General features: G+C 36.2%; 1 protein-coding gene across 2 annotated transcripts in view; it reads left to right on the plus strand.

The window, feature by feature from the left end:
* The window catches only part of NEGR1 (neuronal growth regulator 1), an 817,593-nt gene that overhangs the window by 524,934 nt on the left and 268,387 nt on the right, over positions 1–24,272 (plus strand). For both annotated transcript variants that reach the window (XM_070266222.1, NM_001145864.2), the window contains 1 exon segment: positions 20,326–20,457. In XM_070266222.1, the coding sequence (XP_070122323.1) occupies positions 20,326–20,457 (132 nt within the window).

A 24,272-nucleotide genomic window follows, 5' to 3' on the forward strand; every position in this document is an offset into this window, starting at 1 on the left:
CATGTCAAATGCATGCATGCCACTCATGCATCCTGAGGGGGAGCTTGCGTTTGCAGCGTCATCTCACTGTATTTACAGTTATCGCCTTCTAACTGGTCTTCCATCTTCTGTTTATGCCTTGTCAACTCATTCTCCAGAGATAAGCCAGAGTGATTGTTTTAAAACATAAGCCAGGTAATATCATTTCATTGATAAAAACCCTCCAAGGGCATCTCCTTATACTTAGAATAAAATAAAAACTTACCTGGCAGAAAACCATGTGTGAACTGACTTCTAGTCTCCACTCTTATCTCACTTCCTCTCCCCTTCTTGGCCTTTCTGTTTCTCAAACCTTCCGTACTTGTTCCTGCCTTGGAGTTGTTTCCTTTGCTTGCATCATTCTCTACCAATTCTTTACATGGATGGCTCCTCCATCACGTTAAGGTCTCAGCTTAAATGGCCTTTTGTGCCTATCAAACCCCACTCATCCAGTGACAAAGCAGTGACTCTTTATCATATCACTTTACTTCAGTGGTTCTCAACTGGGGACAATGTGACCCCCCCCAAGGGACAGTTGGAAATGTGTGGGAAAGATTTTGAGATGGAGATGACCGCTGCTGGTGTCTAGTGGGTAGAGAGGCCAAGGGGGCTCTAAACATCCCACAGTGGACAGGGCAGCCCCCTCCCACACAAAGAATGATATGGGCCACAATATTAGCAGGGCCAAATTTCAGAAAACTTCCTCGATTTTAACTCCCTGCCCATCTTATATAATTATCTGATATTGTTTCCTGTGTTTACCTTTTTCTTTCATCTTCTCTACCTTGATAGACTGGAAGTCCAGTGGGAACAGAGACCTAAGGTGTGTTGATCACCCTTATATTTCCAATTCTTAAAGTAATGACTGGCACAGGATGTTTCGTCAATAAGTATTTACTGAATAACTGAATGCCACCACATTTTCCTTTAAAAGCATTATATAGGACTTGAGTATTTCTACAATGACCTCCATCATCAGCTGGAGACATGTTTTCCCCAGAGTATAACTTGAGACCAAAGGACAGGGAAATCAACTTTCTACACGTTTTGAAAAAGAAAAGTGGCATAAATAGCAGAAATCTTCAGGGAAGGAAAGCTGCCAAGCACACAAGATTTACTCAAGATTTTTGAGTAAAATTTTCGTAGCTTGTGAAATAAATCTACTTCCCTAAATCTCTGGCAGGGTCAATGATTTGTGTTTAAACGTGCAAACTCTTTGCATCTCTGATTTTTCCTCTGTCGTGCTATAAATAAATTAACACTTTTATCTAATCTCACTTGCTTCCACCTGTTATATTTGAAAAGATATTGCTCTGCCAGCTGATGTTTACTCTGAGAAATGACTATTGACCTCATTGGTCCAAGGAAAGGTAATAGTTTTAACAGTTGATTTCCTGCAGGGAAAGAATCCAGAGGAAGCAAAGATTGTGAATAATGGTGCTCACTTTTAGGCAGATTCTGAGAAAACGAGGAGTTTTGAAGTCATGAAAGCATCTATCTCTAATAGCCCTCATAAAAATAGCTGATTATACCTGACTCTACTTTATTTTGTCCCATAACTCCTTCTCTCCCTGGTAGCTACTTTGTTCTGACAGATTAATCAAAGGCAAAAATCATGGCTGTGGAAATGAGGTCAGGAAATTTGCTCAGGCTCACAGAGTGTCAGAACCAGGACTTGACTTTAGGCCTTTTACGGGAAGTAGAGACCAATAGGTTTGTATGTTTTACTGCTTTGTTAAGTGTTTACATTTTAAGCAAGAGTTTCTAGGAAAAAAAATGCCTTCAACTAAAAGAATACTTAATAATGATGGAATTTTAGGCATAAGGCAAAAGCCGGAAGTGGATGTAGTTTACAGCTGGCAAAGCTTTTGTACCCATTTTATCGCGTCACCCATGCATGTGAACAGACCATTTGTACCCTGCTCTCTGATTTAGCTGCACAGACAAAAGCACTTAGGGCTTCAAAGGAGTTTCTTTTCCCTCCGGTTGCATAGAGATAGTCTTGACAAAGTCAATGGGTTTTACCACTTTTATTGAACCAATGTATTCCTATCACCAACTAATATATTCCTCTATACACTGTGATTATATTGTACAATAGAAATACTTCCTTTATTTGTCTAAAAAAATTTAATTGCCCTTGGATATCTATCATCTCTGCATTCGTTTTTTTTCTTCAATATAGTTGTCATTTCCTTCTTATTTCCTCTTATAATCATATAGTAATATCTAATAATCAAAAGGAGAATGTAATCCATTGTCCACCTTTATCACAACTACCTTGTCAGTTTAGCTTTCTTTTCTTAGTGAATAGGCAGTATAGAGATATAGCCATCAGGTTGAGCACATGCCCCTTTATGGGTTCGTGAAATTATATGTTGTAAAACTAGAAATTTTTGAATCCTAAGTACTCTAAAGTTTCTGCCTTTCTCACTTTGGTCTTGACATTTAGAAGACAGTAAGGTCTATGTAGTCTGTCCAGAAACTTTAGAAAGATCCAGTAATGCAACGGTGATAGAAGGTTTCCCCATCACTGCAAGCATGAGGTCCCCAGAAGATGATGATAACAATTGCTTTGCATCCATTGTTAGATAGTAGTTCCAGATCCACCAAGAAGAGGGCACAGTCTATTGAGGAGGTAGCAGATGCAGTGATGGTCAAGGTGCAAAGGCCAGGTGATTCATTACTTTGTATATTCATTCCTGTTTCATTCTCTGGTTCTTTTATTCAATTACCTTCCATTCTTTAACTTAGCAAATGTAGCAAACATTTTCTATGTATTAATAAGCCAGAACTTTTGAGTTCCCTGTTTCTAAGTTACTGGCTGTAGGAAGAGTAGGGAGTTAAGAACAGAACCTCCTCATTAAGCCTCATATATCATCACATTGGTTCATGTTCAAGAAGGGCTAACTAACCAAAATGGTCCTTTTGCAGAAACCAAAGGCTTAAGGTTTTTGGGGCAAAACCATGATGGATTTTAGAACTCTTTCCCCAGAGAGTGGCATAATTTTATTTCCTCAAACTCTTTTCCATGACACTTTGTAACTCAAATTCTTAGTTTATCCATTTCCCCAGGACAAGCTTCAAATATGAAGTAAGCAGTACTTTTTTGCTTATAACAGAAAATCTTATGGATTTTTTCCTTTAGATTTGGGCGAAGTTCTGTAAGAGGGATCAAGGGATTGGTACAAACAAGGAGACTTCTAAGCATACAAAAGGGATGCCTGGTTTACTGGGAAGAGGATGGAGTGTAAGAATAGAGACAGAGGAGAATATAAAGGGGGCAGAGATGGAATAGTGACATGACAACTGCTTTGATTTCTTTTAAACATGTTGCAAGAGTTTTTTCAAGAAGTCTGAATGCATAAAAAAATGACAGGCTCTCATATACATCCTGTGATACTTTACATGCTATTTGAGGATAAATAATAGAAACAAATATTTGGAATTTGTAAAAAGTAAAACAGAACAAGTCAACTGATAATAAAAGGCAGTATATCAAATTTTGAGCATTTTAAATATAAGTAATGCATCCTCACAGACAAGATTTGCCTTTACTGCCTTCTATGGCATCTGTATTAGTTTGCTAGTGCTGCCATAACAAAGTACCTCAGGCCAGTGGCTTAGACAACAGTAATGTATATCCTCACAGTTCAAGAAGCTAAAAGTCCAAGATCAAGATGTTGACAAAGTTGGTTTCTTCTAAGGGCCCTGAGGGAAGAATTTGTTCCAAGCCTCTCTGTTTGGCTTGTAGATGGCCATCTTTTCCTTGTGTCTTCACATCGTCTTCCCTCTGTGCATATGTGTGTCTAAATTTCCTCTTTTTATCCGGACACCAGTCCTTGGATGAGGGCCCACTCTAATGACCTCGTTTTAACTTAATTATCTCTTTAAAGACCCTATCTGCAGATGTGATCACATTCTGAAGCACTGGGGGTTAGGATGTCAATATATGACTTTTTGGGTTTATGCAATTCAGCCCATAATAATCAGCATTGTTAGTCAAAAGCATTTATTGAAGCATTATATTTCTTTCTGGAACAAAGTTCTATTAGACGTTAAGTGTAGCTTAAAAAAATAACTGTAGATTAAGTCCTTGACCTTGATGAAAATTATGAAAAATGTACAGACACACAGGAGAGTTCTGGCACATGAGTAGCGTTAGCTTACAGAGCTACATAAGCACTGGGCTGTTTTATATGACAGAGAATAAGAGAGTGTCCATGACTGGAGTTTACTCAACAAAAGTAATACTAGGAACAAAATAATTCCTATTTTCAGCTGCGGAAATGAGGAACGAATAAGCTGAGAGATATAAAGCCGTACAGTGAGTTACAGGCATAGTGGAAGCATGAACAGTATTTCCTGATACCCAGTTGAACCTTCTGTAACTGCAACTATTGTCACTTGGAGAAGATGGTTTTATTAGACTACAGCATATGTAGACTAGTGCATTCAGATAAGTTACAGTACTTGCAAATGGAACGTTAACAGAGGTTTCACATGGTGCAGACCAAGAACATATGGCTCCATTCAGAGAGACAGTAAATACATTGCTGGTAATGGACTCAACCTGGTCAGATCAGAACCTAGCTGCAAACAACCATATAAACAGTGACAGCCGGTTCCTTTGCAGGCATTTATTTTCATAATCTATCCCTCTGGACGAAGGTCTGCATGTTAGGGGTGGGGGTGGGAGGAGGTGGAGAGGGAATTCTTCCCCAGCATACTGTACGATATATCATCTCGCTTTTCTCTTGTTTTGCAATTTAAATTTTGAAAGGAAAAACAATGACTTACCTCCCCATTGAAAATTGAATCAGTTATTCTCCGGGGAAAATGAGTCTCAAACCATCAAATGTAGAGAGGCCAGAAAAACGGTCACAAAATCCAAAATGTGTGAAGGCAGTTAGAAAGGATCTGTTAGCAGCACTGAGTGACTGAGATCGCCACCTGATAGGACTAGGCATAGGTGTTGTTTCCTCCCCTTTAAACCATCAGACAGCTTCTCTGGCTCTGTCGGCTTTGCTTAGCAAAACCAAATTACGTTGTGAGATCTGACAACACAATTCTTACCTCTTAAATACAGATACTGTCGGCACTGAACAGCACATCTTAATTTCAATTTTATTTTTATTAATGCATTTTTATCAATAAAAATTTGTTTTAATTTTATTGGGATTTTGCACAGGGCTTTATACATGTTCTTGCATTTGATTCTCCTAGTAGCCCTATGAAGTACATATTATTTTCTTTCTTCATATGAGAAAACTGATCCCAAGAGAGGTTAAAAGTGTTGCCCCACGTCACATGAAACCCAGCGTGTCTGCTCTGAGGCCCACATTCTTTATTATTTCTTTCTTTATAATTGTTGTAAAATCTCTCCTTTTTTTTGGCAAGGGCATCCATCTGAACACATTTTGAGTTAACTGTTGATATCTGTGTACTTTCTGAAGATGCTAAATGACCTTTAGAAGCGTCTCTGTGATTAGTCACTTGAATGTTACTTGATGATCTCAAGGCAATGTCATCACTATCATAGCATTCTTACTAGGCACCATGCTTCTTTGCTTTCTATCTGCTCTGCAAATATTTCTGTTTGTAAACAAAGTAAAATTCCAAGATCCAATGGTAATATCCAATACGAAGTCATCTAATCTATTTATTTTAACATAGTTCTCCATTATATGTAATATCGCTATTTTCCAAATATCTTTGGCTTTATATTCTTATTTATGATGTCTTGATATATCCACACATTACTTAATGAACCGCAAAACACCACTAGGTGTAGAGACGTCAAAAGTATATTTTCCTTTATCTTGGCTTTACATTTCCTAATTTCCTAATGGCCTAGGAAAAAAAGGAAAACAACCAGTTTATAAGAGTGTGGATCATAATATGAAAGCAAATTAGAATGCCAGAAGTAGAGCTTTTCCAAGTACTAAAGTGCATAAAGAATTCCTTCCATGGGTCTTCAGTAAGTGGCTGTTGTTAGTGCTGTTGAGTTGATTCTGACTCCTAGCTGCCCCGTTTATAGCAGAGGGGAACATGCCTGGTCTTTTAGTGCCATCCTCTCACCTTCCAGTGCTCTATCAGGCAATGTTCCACTGCTGTTCCTAGAGTTTTTGTGGCCAGTATTTTGAGAAGTGCGTGGCCAGGTCCTTCTTCCTAGTCTGTCTTAGTCTGGAAGCTCCACTGAAACCTGTGAACCATGGGTGACCCTGGTGGTATTTGAAATACTGGTGGAATGGCTTTCAGCATCACAGCAATGCACAGCCCCCACAATATGACAATTGATGGGTGGGGTGACTCCCTGACTGTGGTGGTGAGAGTGCTGAATCCTAACCAGCAGACCACCAGGGCTTGCTGAGTAAGTGGACACATTGATTACAGCAGTAGGGCGTCAATCATTTTTCTGATAAAAATATAATAGGAAGTTTTGTATGGCCTTTCTTAGAATGTCCCTCATTGAAGACTGGTATGATAACACCAAAGCAAAATTCGGTAAAGGAAATTTTAATAAGAACCAAAATAAAGTAGTGAAGAGGTACAGTTTTCTAATATACTGGCATATCTGAAAGGAGAAATTTAAAATGACTTACAAAATGAATAAATTTCCTTCATGTAATCCTTTATGAGTACTATTTCTTTACGTGAACTTATGATAATAATTAAATATCAGAGAAGTCAAAGTCTGATCACTGGCCAGACTCTGGAGTACAGAGTATATTATTCACAGAGGGCTCTGGGTCACAAAGCTAATATAATAGGGTGCTGAAATGGAACATTCAGCTGAAATCCTAAGGCAATAGATAACAAAGTGAGTTGTAATTCATATCACCTCTATGGAACTTCTAAAACATGATTAACTAAGAACCAATTAGAATACTCCTAAAACTCTCTCTTTGGATTGAAACTATAAAGAAGAATCAATCAGAAATACTAGAGATTAAAGACACAATGGAAGAGATAAAACAAAATACAGATTCCCTGAATGCTCATGTGGACACCATAGAGGAGCGAATCAACATAATCGAAGATAGACATGTTGAAATGCTCCAGACAGAGGAGAGAGAACTGAGACTAAAAAGAAATGAAGAAAGTCTCTGAGAAATATCTGACTCAATGAGGAAATGCAACATAAGAATTATAGGTATTTCAGAAGGTGAAGAGAAGGAGAATGGAGCAGAAAGCAACGCTCAAAGAAATAAGAGCAGAGAACTTCCCAAATTTAGGGAATGAGAGGGAAACGTGTGGAGGAAGCTTTCAGATCTCCTAGATTTGTCAATGTAAAAAGACCTACTGCAAGGCATATAGTAGTAAAACTGGTAAAAAATGAATGACAAAGAAAGAATACTCAGGGCAGCAAGGCAGAAGAAAATAACCTACAAAGGAACCCCTATCAGACTTTCAGCAGATTTCTCTGCAGAAACCTTACAAGCTGGAAGAGAATGGAAAGACATATTCAAAACTTTAAAAGATAAAAATCTTCAGCCAAGAATACTCTATCCAGCAAAAATATCCTTCAGATATGAGGGAGAAATTAAATCTTTTCCAAACAAAAGCTAAGGGACTTCATTACCATGAGACCCCCCCCCCACAAGAAATCCTCAAGAAGGCGCTCATACCTGGACAAAGAAGAAAAGGGAGAAAGGGGTCACAAAACACAGAGTAAGGAGATAAATAGGTAGACAGAATCAGAATAGGATAGCAAATATTCAATTATAGCATTAGGCTAAAGGGAAGGAAAACAGCAAAAACAAAGACAATCTTGTCACTTTAACCACAAACTCACAACACAAGTTAGAGTAAGATATGAGAATAATAACTTAGGAGGGGAGGAGGAAAGGGATTGAATCAGTTTAGACTAAGGAAATAAGAGGCCAGCAGAAAATCAACTATGTTATGCACGAGATTCTAAAACTCTCTTTCGTTGTATGACTAAGAAGGTTGGGAAAGAGGAATTTTGGTGTGAGTTCTTGGGAGAGTGCTGTGCTACACACTGCCCCTCGTCACCAATGTTTGGTATTGTAAGTCTTTTTGAATTTGGCCATTTTAGTGCATATATAATAGTATATCAATATAGTTTTGTCTTTAAATTTACATAAAGTGAAAAAATCACTCTTTGTAGTGTACAATTCTATGGGTATTGACAAATGCATCATTGTGTATCCACCACCACAGTCAGGATACAGGACAGTTTCACCTCTCTAAGAAATTCCCTCATGCTGCCTTTCTGTAGTTAGTTAATGTCCCCTCCCCCAACACCTGGCAAAAACTGATCTATTCTTCACCTCTATAGTTTTGCTACTTTGACAATGTCATATAAATGAAATACAATATGTAGCCTTTTGAGTCTAGTTTCTTTTATTTAGTGAAATGTAGTTGAGATTCATCAGTATTGTATATAAAATGAATAATTTTAATGGCAAGTGGTATTGCGTTATATGGATGAACCACAATTTGCTTACTCATTCGCTAGTTAAAGGACATTTAGGTTGTTTCCAGTTTTTAGCAATTGTCAGTAAAGCTAATATAAACATTTGTATTAAACATAAGTTTCTATTTCTCAAGGAGTGAGAATGCTAGGTAGCATGGTAAATGCATGTCTAATTTTATAAGAAACTAATAAGCTGTTTTCCAAAGTGACTGAATAATTTCACATTCCCACCAGAATCAGAGAAGAACTCTAGTTGCTCTGCTTCCTACCAGCACTAATCAGTGATTTTGTTTTTGTTTATAATTTTAACCATTCTAATGCATATACAGTGGAATCTTGTTTTGGTTTTGCTTTTCCTAACTCTTAATTACTAATTGTGTTCATTGTGCTTTGATGTGCCTATTTACCATCTGAGTATTTTCTTTAATAAACTATCTATTTAGATTTTTTGCCCATTTCTTTATTGAGTTGTGTTTTTACTGAGTTTTGAGACTTCCTTATATATTCTAGACACAAGTCCTTTGTCCAATATGTGATTTACAAAAGTTTTCTCCTATTGTGTGGCTTGCCTTTTATTTAATTAATGGTGTCTTGCAAAGCCAAAGCTTTGTTTGATTTTGATGAAATCAAATTTATCAGCATCTTCTTGTATGGTTTGTACTTCTGGTGTCATATCTAAGAATTCTTAGCCAAAGTCAAGGTCACAAAGATTTTCTCTTTTGTTTTCTTCTAGAATATTTATAATTTTATGATTCACCTTAGGTCAATGATCACTGTTCAATTAATTTATGTATAAGATGTGATATATGAGGCAGAGTGGATAACCTTGCCTTTAGCCTCATCTTAGGGGGAAAGCATTTAGCTTTACATCATTAAATATGAGGTCAGATGGAGGGTTTTCATCAAAGCTTTTTCAGGTTGAGAAAGTTTCCTTCAATTCTGTTTTCTGAAACTTTAAAAAAAAATCTTGAATGAATGTTTGATTTTTTTCAGTTGTATAACCAGACTTTCAATCTTGGAATAAACCACACTTGGTCATAGTGTATTATCACTTTTAAATATTGCTGGGTTTATTTACTAAAAATTTGTTAAAAGATTTTTGAGTCTATCTTCACAGGGGGTATGTTTTTTCTTTTGATGTCTTTAGTTTTGATATTAAGGTAATATTATCTTCATAAAGTGAATTGGGGAGTTTTCCTCCTCCATCTTCAGAAAGAATTTGTGCAGGTTTGATATTATTTCTTCCTTAAAAGTGTAATAAATATGATCCTGGAGATTTCTGTGTGGGTAATTTTTTAATTATAAATTCAATTTCTTATAATTGAATATATATTAAATATTCAGGTTTTCTATTTCTTCTAAATAAGTTTGTAGATTTGTGTCTTTTAAGGAATTCATGCATTTAATCTAAATTCTTGAGTTAAATGTTAGCTGGTTTTACTTATTATTTGCTGATTAGCCATTCAGTTTTTCTTATGACTTTAGTAATTTCTTCTCTTTCACTTCCGACATTAGTAATTTGTGTTACCATTCTTTTTACTCTTTATCAGTCTGGCTAAGTTCTAGCCATCTTTTAAAAGACTAGCTTTTGGTTTCATTGATTCTCTCCATTGATTGTCCACTTTTAATTTTACTAATTTCCACACATTATGATTTCCATAATTTTATTTGCCTTAGGTTTTATTTGTTTCTCTTTTCTATCTTCTTAAGATGAAGTCTAAAGCATTGATTTAGACCTTTATTCTTTTTCTGGTGGTGTTCCATCATTTTCTGGCTTGTATAGTTTCAGACAAGAAGTCTAAGGAATTCTTATTTCTGTTTCTTTGTATGTAATCTGTATTTTGCCTCTGGCTACTTTTTAGATTTTCTCTTTCTCACTGGTTTTCAGCATTTTGATTACAATGTGCTTTTGAGTGATTTTATTTGTGGTTATCCTGCTCGGAGATTCTAACTTCTTGGATTTGCCATTTTATTGTATGCATCAAATTTGGAAAATAATTAGCCTTAATTTCTTCAAATATTTTTTGCTATACCCTTTATGGGACCCTAGTATCCATATATCAGAAAATTTTATATTGTTCTATATATCACCAAGACTCTGTTTAATTGTTTGTTTGTTATTTGTATTTCTCCCTCTGCTTTAGTTTGCATAGATGTTAAATGAGCTTGCTATGCCTTCAAGCTTCATCTTATTTTTTGTTTTAGTATCTAACCTGCTGTTAATTTCATCCAATTAATATTTCATTTGAGATATTTTGTATTCCTATGTCAAGAATTTTTGTTGGACTAGGGCTATTTTTTTCTATTTTGTATACTTCTCTTCATTGTATTCATGTTTTTGGTTAAATATTTAAGCGTAATTATAATAGGTTGCTATTTTAAAATCTTTGCCTGAGAATTCCATTATCTCTATCATTTCTAGGTCTCTTTCTGATGACTGACTTTTCTCTTAGTTATTCTTTACAATTTTCCTGCTTCTTTAAATATACAGTAATTTTTTTATTGGATACTGGAAATTGTGTTATATTGCTGAAAATCTGGATTTTGTTTTGTTGCTTTAGAAAGTGTGGAGCTTTTTTCTTACAGCAGATGTGTTACTTACAGATCATTTTGTCCAATTGAACCCTGTTTTTAAGCATTAAAGAACAGGTCTCAGAGTGTTTACTCCAGCTCTTTTTCAGCCTATGACTAAGATGTAAGCCTGCTAGAGTCTTTGCTGAATGCTCTGATGATTACGAAGGACTCCCCATTCTTGATAGTTGGAGATCAAATGTCTCCTCACCTTGTTTGAGGTCTAGGAATTGTTCAGCCTGCAAACTCTCCAGTGGTTCTTCCGCCAACTTTTGAGATTTCTCCCTGTGCATGCACAGCCTAGTCTTCAGTTAAGATAAGGAAACACATGCTGATTTCTGTAGCTCTTTGTCTGTGTGGGTTCCTTCTCTTTAGAGCTCTGCACCACTACTCCTAGCCCCCTTGACCTGCCAGAATTCCAATCTCTCTATGCTTAATTCAGTAATGACACTGGGCTCTGGTTTACACCTCCCTGATCATGGGATTTGAAAACTGCCTCCAGATAGAAAGTCATGGAGATCAATGGTGGGGATCACCTGGTTTGCTCCAGGGATCCTGGTTATGTGTTGCCTATTGTCCAATAGCTGAAAAGAGCTGTTTCATATATTTTGTTCTTTTCCATAGCAGTTTATGACAAGAAGGTATGTATGGTCTTTGTTCCTAAATATAACTGGGAGCAGAATTCCAAAGTTATCTTTTTAAAAATATAATATTTTAAAATATTCAAATTTGTCATACTCTTATTTACAACACTCCAATCATTCCTTAAGTTAAAATCCAAATTCCTTGGAAAGCTAACAGACTTTCTAGGCTCTGACTTCTGCTGAAAACTCCAGCCTCACCTCTACCCATTCTCGCTAAATTAATGCTCTCACCTAACCAAACTTTTAGGAATTTTCCTTGAAATGATGGTAGCACAATTATGACAGCATAGCATCCTATATTTACCCCAAATATAGTACTTATCACATTTTATTGAAATTGTTGATTGTACTTTTTTTCCCAGGTAAATTGTAAGTTCTTTGAAAGAACAGTCTTGTTCACTAGTCAGTGATCTTGCATAATATCCATTGAATGCATGAATGGAAAGAAAGAAGGCAGACAGGAAGGAAAGAAACGGTTGGTTGTGAGCTGATTTAAGAACTTTCCTTCAGTGTTGTCTGGTGGACTATGATAAATACGTAACAAAATAATTAAAACCTGGAGCTTTTTATTTACTGGGTTGCTTTTGTTTGCTTCTGAAATCTGCCACAATCATTTCAGTAGATGACTTCCATAATTTCATCTGCCCAAACACCCTCTTCTTCACTGTTCCTTCAAACCTCACTATTTCTGGCTCTCACTCCTTCTGTGCTCTAACGAAACTTCCCAGTATCACATTACCTATTAGATTTGTGGTACATTCTCATGAAAATATTTTGCTTCCAAAGTAATGTTGTAATTAAATTTGTCTTTCTGACCTTCACTCATATTTTTCAGAGGTATTAATGAACTCAGCAACTTTATAAATTAGACCACACATTTTTCTTTTTCTGCTGTCTCTGAAAGTTATAGACAAATTACAATTTGTATGTCAAAGTAGAGCTGCAAAGACTAATGAAGAGCTGTGGTATACAGAAAAATGGCCCCCAAAGCTATCCGTGCCCCAAATCCTGGAATCTATGACTATGTTCCCTTACGTGGTAAAGATACTTTGCAGATGTGACCAAGGTTAAGGACTAGAGATGAGGAGATTATCTCAGATTAGGTAAGTCAACTCAATTTAATCAGACAAGTCCATAAAACTAGAAGAGGAGGACAAAAGAGTGGTTCAGAGAGATGAGACTGGAGAAGAGGGAGTAGAGACTCAAAGTAGGAGAGAGACTTGACTCACCATTTGCTGCCTTGCAAGATGGAGGAAGAGGTCCAGGAGCCGAGGAATGAGGGTGGTCTCTCGAAGCTGGGAATGGCCGTCCACCAAAGAAGTAAGGATGTTAGTATTATAATAGCAGGAAATTTAATTCTCCCAACAGCCTGATTGAGCGAATAATCAAGTCTCTGGAAAGGAATCTCACATTGCCAACATGTCGATTTTAGTCCAGTGAGACCCTATATTAGTTTTATATTGTTTCCGTAACAAATTACCACAAAGTTAGTGGCTTAAAGCAGCACAAATTTATTATCTTACACTTCTGTAGGTCAGAAATCTGGTACTGGTCTCACCAGATTCAAAGCAAAGTTTTGATCTACTGAGTTTCTTTTTTTATGCTCTAGAGGAGACTCAACTTCTTGTTGTCAGCCGAGGACCATTTCTAGTTTCTAGAGGCCACAGTTTTCCTTGGGTGGTGCCTCCACCATCTCCATAGTCAGCAGTGATGATTTATCACATCTCTCTGGCGTTCTCTTCTAACTTTTCTCTTCTACTTTTAGGGACTCAGCAGATTACATTGGGCCCTCCAATAGAATCTCCTTATCTCAAGGTACTTAACATTAATCCCATCTGCAAAGTCCCTTTTGCCATGTAAGCTAAGAGAGGCACAGACTCCTGTGACTAGGACATGGATATCTTTGAGGGACCCATTATTCCAGTTACCATAGACCAGTGCTGGACTTCTGACCTCCAGAACTGAAAGGTAATAAATTTGTATGGTTATAACCAATAAGTTTGTAGTAATCTGTTATGGCAACCATAAAAATCTAACACAAAAACAAATAACATTTTGATTAACATCTATAGAGGACTTTATAGTTCTAAGAGCAAGGATTACATACATATGACCTAATTTAGTTCTTACAGTGAAGAAGCATTTTTATTATCACCATTTATAAATGAGTGAACTAATGCAGCATTTCAATGGTATGTAGATCAGGCATGTAGGTTTTGGAATTAGTTCTGAGTTTCATATCTGTCACTGTGTCCATTGGCAAGATATTTAACCTCTTTAACCATTAGAGTCTTATTCTATATAATGGAATCTACCTCATACATTTACCTAAGTTAACTGAGGAATTCATAATAAAAGTAGTTAGCATGGTACTTTACACATAATAAGGAATCAACAAAAAATAAATATTATGTTTATGTGTGGTGACATGGTGAATAATGAATAAGATTAATCTTCCTTCTCTAATGAAATGGAAAATTTTCTGGACTTTCTATTATGTTATCTTTCTTTAATTGTATAGTCAAAGAATATGTATAGAGGCCATACTAAACACAGAATAAAATGTATCCTTTTATATCACAGAAATTAAAGTATAAAAGGAAAGATAAATATTTTAAAAATTACTGATAATTAAATAAGTAATATCAAGCTTGTATATGCCACATAACATTAGTGCAGGATTTTCTTGTTAGTTTTGTTTTTTGGAAGTATGTAACATGAAGTTACTGTGCAGAGCAGTGAAAACTCAGTAAGTGTTTCTCTGAGGGGATATTGTTTAGGCAGAGATCTGAAGGATGAAAAGAAGTTCCCTGGGTGAATTGAAGGATAGTGTTTTGGGCAGCAGTAAGATCAGCTATATGAGGAGAAAGAGGCGTAAGGACCTTCTGTCAGCCTACAATTCCCATCAGAAACTCAAAGCTGAAAACCATCTTTGAATGCCATTTTTAGACCAGTGACTTTTCAAGGATAGTTTATATATATATATATATATATATATATATATATATATATATATATGTATATATTTAAGCAAGGATAGAAATTAATCAAGAAGGTTGAATTGTCCTTGGGAATTCAGGCAGAGAGGAAGCGACTCCAACATGAGATCGACCTTCAGTTTCCTCTGCAGATCTACAAGGCAGATGCATTTACTGATCTCCTACAGGGACATGAGAACTGAACTGGTCATTGCTGTTAATGCCTCATGAGTGACTTCCTTATTTTCATTTCTGGTTCCAATTGAATATCATGTTAAGACAAAGGCACCGATTCTTGAATATAGTAACCTCTCACCATGAAAACAGTATTTATCTACACCAACCTCCCTGGCAAGCCTAAACCTGTGCATCATAATACCGACTAATAAGGTTTTCTTTTTTTCTAATCCTGTGATGTATCGCACAGTGTTCTAAGCACTTTACTTGCATTAACCTGCATAATCCTCACAACACTCATAGGAGTCAGGTTCTGTTATTATCCTCATACATCACAGATGAGTAAACTGAAGGTTAGATACCTTGTATAAGATCACATAGCTGGTGAATGGGAGAGCTAGGATTTGAAGCCAGGCAGGCAAGTTTTAGACCCCACGTGCCTAATCACTCCCTATGGTGTAGTGCACAGAAGAGATACTTGCATGATACCAAATATGCTGGTGGATAGCAAGCTGACAGGAAATAATTACAATCATAAAATGTAAATGAAGCATTCCAAGGATATTTTAAAAGTTCAGTTGCAAAGTACCATTTAGTAGTAAACGGCTATGAGACTCTAACAAAATATATTCCCTCGGAGCAGCCTTGAAAAGTGAGATGACTGTTTTTGGGCAAGTGTTCGGGAATTAAAATTATCCTGCAAAGCAGTATGAAATCATTGGCATATCATCTGAGTACGTGCATTCCAAGATCAGTAACTGAGACAGGAGTCCCCTAGAAGAGCTTTGAGAATTACTTAGGAGGTAAAATTGACAGGAAACAGTGACTGATGGATGTATAGACTGAGATAAAATGTACTGTCAAAGTTGATACCAAGGTTTCTGACTTGAGCAACTGGGTGATGATTGAAGTGCTCACTGAGACTTAGAACACAGGAGGAGTTCCAGATATGGTTGGAAAGGTAAGTTTGCTTTTAGTGTGTTGACTTTGAGATGTCTGTGAGGCATACAAGTGGAGATGGCCAGTTGAATACGTGTGTCTAAGACTCAAGATATAGATATGGGCTAAATAGATCCATCAGGGACTTGTCAATATAAAGATAGTAATGAATTGCAAATGAATGAACGAGATCCCCTGAAGGAGTGTGCTCAACGAAAGAAACAGGAGTAATAGGACAGAAACAATATTTGAGGAATGTGAAGATGTGAAAAGTTTTGAAAAAGTGAAAAAAAAATGGCCAGAGAGGTGAGAGGAAAACTAGTGAAGTATAACGGCCTAGAAATCAGGGGAAGAGAGATTTATTTTGTCAGATATATTTCGGAAACATAGTACTTTGTAGAAATCTAATGCTGTGGCTAACAATTTCTCTATGGAATATAAAGTATGTTCATGGCCTTACCAAACCATAAAGCCAAATCTAGATATTGTTTAGTGGCCAATATAGAGCTCTTTCTGTCCAGTTCTTATCAGAAATCAATATGAGAGAGAGATTATAAAGCATAGCTGCACACTGTTTTCCAGATTTCTCTTTGAAGATGTGATAATAGTGTTATCATTGAAAACTTGTGGAATTTCTTCAGCTCTCTATTTTTTGAGAAGTCCATCTATACCTGGAAGAGATTATGCACAAAGGAAAAACTATTGTATAGATTATAGATAGTACTTACCTTTTTTTCTTCAAAATTGTATTTAAAGTTTTTGTTAGTCTTTATAATCTTGAAAAGAATCTTTGATAACTGTACAGAGGCTGTTCTCACCAGTGCCATCACCTGTCACTTCAGGATGTCAGCAGGATGACACCTCTTTTTAAAGTTCTTTCTCTTCCTCACAACTCTGAAAGAGAAGTGGCAACTTCTTCGAATATAAGTGTTTACTTTAGTTTAGATTCTCTGTGCTCTATCCTTACAGGGCTTTATTAATACATTAATCAATGTATGTATTTATTTGTTCAGTTAACATTTACCAAGTGTATGATGTTTCAGGAATTGTGCTTGAGCTAAAGACACAGAGAAGAACAAAACAGGAACCGTCGCTGCACTCATGGAGAATGGCAAAATCTGTGACAAGAAAAGAGCTGCCATATCACAATGTGTTTCTGTCTCACCAACACTTATAATTGATACCCTGAGAGATAAAAGCATTGCACAATGTTTTTATAACTTATCTAGATTTAGAATGAGTACCTTAGGATAGTACATATCCCCCATAAATATTGTAGTCTTGGCTTTGGTAATAGTCCCCATCCACGCCTTAGCTCCCGACATCCCTTCAGCCTTGGTCTTTCTCCTCTACTTTTGGGACTAAGTTGAGTTACATTGCATGAACTGAATTGTCCTCTGCATTTTAATGTACTATATCCACATTCTCTCTCCTTGTTAGAAGAGTAATGGGAATAGAGGGAAAGCCAGACAAGTGTCTAAAGACAGGATTGGTTTCTTTGGGTTCAAAACTAAAGTAAAGAATTACTATATAAAGCGCAAAAAAGTCCAAAGAGGCAACTGAGCAAATTACAGACAACTAGTGAACTCCAGGGTTTAAATCCTTGGCAAAGCAACCAGAAGTTTCAAATCTGGAATTCAAGTCTAGTAAGATCAGTCTGAGAACAGAGCAAGGATTAGTTCAGGATGGAAACCGAACTATTTGTGTAAGAACAAGAGAATACTCAGAGCTCGCCTTTTGCACTAGCTGATGTATGGTGAATGGAATATATAACAGGCTGACTTAAAGTACCAGGAATCCGGTAGGGAAATTAAGATGTTGACCATGCATTTATGCTTTGTTTTTCCTCAGTGTCTTTATGTTAGTGTTATATTACTGATAGCTAGTGTTGGCAATGTCATCCATTCACTGCCTCTGTAGCTACTGATTTATGCAATGCATACATATTTACCAGTAATTCTGATAGTTGTAAATAAGGACATTGTTCTGTGGTGGGGTTGAAGAGGAATCCCTCAATACGGTTATGTAGGTTGTGCAGTGAAACATTCAATAGATGTGAATGATGCTCTCTCTAGTTGAGTGATGTCCTGGTCCTGATGTTGGTGACATTTTGTCATACGGCTTCTTGTAGTTGCTCTGAATTTTTCAGAGTCTTCCATTTAGCTATTTAGGAGAGAAAAAAAAATACTAGCTTCTTCTTTAAGAAACCTATTGCTTCCCTCTTTTCATTATTCACTTTGTTTCCTGGTATGCATACAAATTAATGTGTTTCTTTCTATCCTCCGTACTTTAAAAGACTGTTCATAGTTTTGTAATGTTTAAATAGCAAAAACGATAACACTTATACTCATACACACTATATTTAATGGTTTATTTAAGAAGTAGACAATAGTTGATTATTCAAACAGGTTATAATGTATGCTTGTTATCAAAAGAAAGCATTTTGGGGGATATAATTTCTTAAAATTATGTCAGAACACAAAAATAGGAATAGTCAAAAATATTTTAATATAGTTAGATCCTAACAAATTTGTTTTTACAAAGTTGTACAATAGTATACCTTTTCACTTGTAATTGGCTTCACTTTGTACAGCCCAACTAGGATATTTAATTCTGATATGATGTATCAATTCTCCTCATATTTAATTTCCATTTAATATTGCCTTTAATTTATAATTCAAGTTTTACTTTAAAAATTCTTGGATGTGAATAAAGATTTTGTCTTCCCTATCTTTTTTTTTTTTCAGGGAGAGATTTGCCCTGAGCTAACATCTGTTGCCAATCTCAATCTTTTTTTTTTTCCCCTCCCTGAAGCCCCGTTACATGGTTGTATTTCCTACTTGTAAGTTATTCTAGTTCTTCTATGTGGGATGCCACCACAGCATGGCTACTGACAGATGGGTGGTGTGATTCTGCGACCAGGAAGTGAACCGTGGCCACCTAAGCAGTGAGCGCTGAACTTTAACCTCCAGGCCATGAGGGCTGGCTCCTCTGTATTTTTCAATAGTTTTCACAGACACGTTTACCTGGATTATCTTTATTGTAAGGGTGAAATTAAGAGCAAAAGAAGGGAACAATGGAAAATCAGTATTATATTTGTGTATTAGAATCAAAGCAGGCCACAAGTTTGAGCTAAGAAAATGATTGTAAAATCAGATTTTAAGAATATGGACTTTGAAGACAACTGTTGCTTTTGTCAGCTTATCTCTGTATACCTGAAATAGCATATCAGCCAACCACCATGTTGGAAGTATAGCTCTCTCCTGTCTACGATGTGTGATCAGCCAAATAAATGGAGAGGTGACTTAATCATATTCTAAACATTCCAGGTTTCCATTAACAAAGTTACAGTTACCTGGAGGGCAGATAGTGTGGCAATTGATATAGACTCAGAGAATCTACAGAAAAAAAAATTGTTTTAATTGAGATGGATTTAGATTTGGAGCACCACAACTAAATTTCATTTTGTTTTATTCAGATAAAATTGAATCTTCTTACTAGATTTCTAACATCTGCATTACAATAGTTTTGGCAACACAGTAAGATGAAAGCAGCAAATAAGACTGGTTTTTGAAAACACATCATTTAATGGAATTGTTTCATTTTCCAATTCTCTTTGGTATGCATTGAAATGTGATTTTTCAAGGCCTGTGCAATGAAGGAGAAGGGTCCCCCTCTTGAAATTCTCATAGGTCCATTCTTCCTTTGCCATATCTCTGATAGTCAATATCCTTCCTGCCCAATGATTCTCTGCTTTCAAATAAATAAAAATTCTATTATTTCAGAAAGTAGTCCCTTTTCCCAAATCTCATTCATTTAGAGACATTCTTTCATCTGTGATTTTCCTTACATTTTTAATCTACTGTTATTTTTAGTCAAATAGAATGTTTTCCTTGGAATATTAACAATTAAAGATAATTTAGTTTGTTTTTATGACCACTTAACTCTTAGTTTGAGTCATAAAGTTTTTTTCTGAGGTTTATTGGGTAGGTTATATATTGTGTATAATGTATCTCTCTTGGAAACATTAATAACTTTGGAAACTGAAATACAGCAATGGTTTAATATATCTTTACGCTCTTCTCAAGCCATCTGACTTGAAACCTTGAGAACAAGTATGAGATTTCCCCAAAAGAAAAGTAACATTTAGTTAGGTTAAGTGTCAAATTGCTAGCTTACGCTGTATAAAAGTCAATATGTACCAAGTCATAATAGTGAATTTCATCTACAGTGCTAGGAGGTTGTTGAACTCAATTACAGAAATGTGCAGAGCTCTATTTGATGTGTGACGAGGTTAGGAGACCACAATCAATTAAAAAGAACACATGTATATCCTGTTCTGGGGAAACTGTTGTTATAGTATCCTTGTTCAGTTTCTGCTTTTTTCTCTGACTTTTCCTCTGAACAGAAGAGAACAAAGGGTTTAATAATTCCCCAGTTTCATGTGGAATTGTTTTGTCTGCAATATCTAATAGGAAGACGTGAGATTGTTGTTTTACTTGAATGAAGCCTCAGGCAGCTACAATTAAACATGCTATAACTTTTATTCTTGTAGCAAAACCGTTTGAAAATGGACAATATTTGGACATTTATGGAATTACAAGGGACCAGGCTGGAGAATATGAATGCAGTGCGGAAAATGATGTGTCATTCCCAGACGTGAAAAAAGTCAAAATTGTCGTAAACTGTAAGTCCCGTCACCTTTTATCAACGTAACTTCAGAGAAAAGAGAAAACATCTGAAAAATTCTGTCTGAAATTTGTGTGGCTGTTTTTTAAGCGGTGGTTTATTGATAAAGACCACCTACTGACAACGAAAATGTGTATATGTTAGAATAGTGTTCAACTGTTTTATGTAACATCAGTTGTCCCAAGTAATCCCACGGAAATTCAGTATGATGTACAGATGGAAATGTTTCCAATAGCATCCTACTCCCTGGCATTCTAAGCTATGGTATCCTTATCTCAAAAGCACTGTAGACACATGATGTTTTCTTCATTCTCATGGGTTTCACCTGGAGTGTATTCCCACTAAATTTAAGTGTGAAGTTCCCAGTCAAACCTGATGGAAATGAAGTGTGCTATTCTGCACTCATAGATGAGATCAGTTGCTGTGATGCTCCTTTTACTTGGTCATTTAACCATATTTAATTTGGAAAATATTGAGAAAATGAAGAAATAATTTTCCCTGAGCGTCGTTATTAAAAAGTTAGTATATTAAGAGAACTGCAGAACCATTAATGACATTATGTTACACCCTTTCTCTAAATGCATCCCAAACACTGATGTAAGATATGTTTTCATTAACATCCTATTTTACATCTTGTGATCTCAATAGCAATGACTGCAGTAGTCTGTACTTTTCAAAAATATCCCTTAGTCTTTCAAAAATTTTCACATTGTTTATCTTATCCAAATAAAATACTTTTGGGATAATAATATTTTACCAAAAGTGTTTATAAGCTACAGCTTCTAATTTTTTTGGTTCCATTTATACATCTTTGTATATATGGCCATTGTTAATAATGCATATGTAGTATTATCCCATAGATCAGAAGAAATTGTTCCAAACAGATCCCCAAATGCTAAAACTAAGCAGTTTTCTCACATTACTATGAATCTTTCAGTTTCACGGCCAAAAAAAAAATAACTATCAGAACACTCCTGGCAGTTGAGGGTCTGCCAGGGCAAGTCGCTGCCGTCCACTAACATTTATCAGTGACTAATTTATACATCTGGGGTTGAACTATCTATGAGACTGAGCAGATGTGCAGAGTACCAGATCAGGAGGCAGTTTCTGGAGCAGAGTTTCTCATATAGTGTTTTGGATATAAACTTCAGCAGATTCACCCACGAAGCTTATTGAAAATGGGAGATTTCTGTGCTGCACGTCAGCCCTATTGAATCAAAATCCTTGAGGTATATGGCCTAGAAATATGCATTTTTGGTAAGTTTTCATTGATTCTCAGGACTCCTGATGCAGATGGTTCTGCTCATCCTTTGGAACTCTCTGAAATAAGCAAGTAAAAATTCCTGCTCATTTCATCATGAACCATCCGTATCTCAACATGAGTCTCCTGATTTTATTGTTGAGGGGCTTGGTAAGGGAGATGAAAAATCGGACAACTAAACAAGTGATTTTTTTAGCAGTGAGCACTAAGAAATGAAAAGGCAGTCAAACTGTCAATGAGCAAGGTGCCCAGCCTGGCAATGCTGCCCACTCTCAAACCCCAGACCCAGCAGCCCTAAGATGATGTCTCTGATGGGGTAGGCTTGAAAACTCAGCTGCTGTATGGATTCTCAGGAGCTCATACTCCACGTATAATCCACCCTTCCCTTTGTATTCACACACTCTTTTTTATCCTTTTTATCCCTCTGCCTTTAGTTCATTGTCATATTATTCAATCAGGTTCTATTTTTTCCTGGACAAGTGGGAGGGACCTTAGACTGAGAAAGGCCAAATAGGGAGGAAGCAACTTGGAGAGAAACTGAATTGGAAGAAAATTTAGATGACCAACCAAATGAGTCATCATCCGCAGGATCTGGATGGAGAAGAGAATCCATATATAAAGCAGAAAGACAGAAACTAGAGAAACAAGACGTCAAGAACTGTGAAGGATCTGCCACTTTCATGGATGCTGGCAGAAGACAGAGACAAAGGGCAGTATATTAGTCATAGCAAGAGCAGTAGCCAGAGTATTGTCATTTTCCTGCATCAGTTCCCCAAGCCCCAATTACTGCAGGGTGATACGAGGAGGGCTAAGTGACATCTACACACACAGTGCATTTATGTCATAACTGAGGCTCCCTGAGCTTAAGAAACTCAATTTTTTTAATAATGGCAGCAAGCAAACTTGCCCTTGGCTGCAAGGGGAGAAATTATCTTTATTATTCTGGACTGTAAACAAACTTGCCCTTTGCTCCATAGGGAGAACCACTTCTTCTGTCTTCCAAGACTGTTCGCTATACAAACATTTTTCAAAAAGATGGTGAGAAACAAAAGCTGTCAGTGCCTCTGCTCGCAAAGATATGCAGAAACACAACAGACCCATGGAGAACTGTCTTCCAACACAGGATGGGAGCAGGGAAGTTTGAAGCACAGCTTAGAGACATCCCATCAGCTGAGAAGGGGGCTTCAGGGCCTTTTGTAGGGTGTCAGACATCTAAGAATAAGTAGGAAGGAAGACTTTGTTACTAACTTTAACTTAAGAAGGGAAATAGGAAGGAAAAAGGGGAAAGTAAAAAAAAAAAATGGAGGTACTTTTAAAATCATAACACAGACTATCTTTTTTGAGAACTAATTTCAAAGTACAGTCATAAGTGAAAATATTGGTTTCAACACAATATTAACATAGCTCACATTTAAAAGATGGACCTAGGAGGATTTTTGCAGTTATTTTAAAAAATGATTTTGTTTTCTACTCCTCCCCAAATTATACCTTTGATATTTTCTATTTTCTTAAATGTTCTGTGAAGAATTACGTTTAATACTGATTGAAGAATCACATTCACGTCTTTTGAATCAGTATTTTATGTAAAAGATGAGTTTTGCTCAGACTTCTGGTCAAGACGTAAATTCTGCCTTAGGCCGGAATAGTTATGTCACACATATACCAGTGAAATCTAAGCTGTTTAGATATGTGAGTGTGAGTATGTGTGTATATGTTCCTGGTTATGAGGAAGTGTGGAAAGTGTTAATTTTGTGAATTTGGCCCTTTAAAACTCAAAAATTGAGCACTCTCTATAGATTTTACTGGGCTGATTTCCCAAAGGAAATTAGCCAAAGCTTACTGAACAAACTTTAGTTTGTCAAATCCCCAAATTGAGTACAATGGTCCATGTCATTGGCATGGAACCGCACATCCCCTGAGGACCAGAAGATTCCCTGAAGATAGAATCGTGCCAGGTTCAAGGCGGCCTTTCTTTTCATTGTTATTAATCAATAGTGATGGTGCATATAGAATTGCAGTAACTTTATGAGTTATAATTTCAAGAGAAACTGTCCCATTTCCCAAATGGGGTTCAAGATGAAATGTGATAAATTTTCATAAGCTCTGGTAGATTCAGTTATACAGTAAGTCAACTTGAGGAGACTTAGGTTCCCCATCAGTTAGAAATGTTTAATGTTTTAATATTCATCTACCACATCACCATATTCACTATATAAATATATATATATGTATAAAATACATACCATACATAACATCATATTTGACACATGCTTTGTACTTACAGCACTTTGTTGTGGATTTCTATTCAATTTTATTCATCAGCAGTTTAGTGAAATGATTGGTATAATTGACTTATTTTATATAGTTTGGGCTAGTTGGTTGAATAAATCAGTTTATTTGAGTTATTTACAGGAAGTTTTGCTACAGGTAGGAAGAAATTTGTAGGCTAGTTAGATTCTATGCGAGGGCTTCTTTCTTAGTAGGGAGATTTTGTAGGTGATTATTCTTGTCTTTATCTGTACTTACTTTTATTATTTTATATATATATATAA

This window comes from Equus caballus, chromosome 5 (genome assembly GCF_041296265.1).
Source record: "Equus caballus isolate H_3958 breed thoroughbred chromosome 5, TB-T2T, whole genome shotgun sequence".
NCBI classification, from domain to species: domain Eukaryota; kingdom Metazoa; phylum Chordata; class Mammalia; order Perissodactyla; family Equidae; genus Equus; species Equus caballus.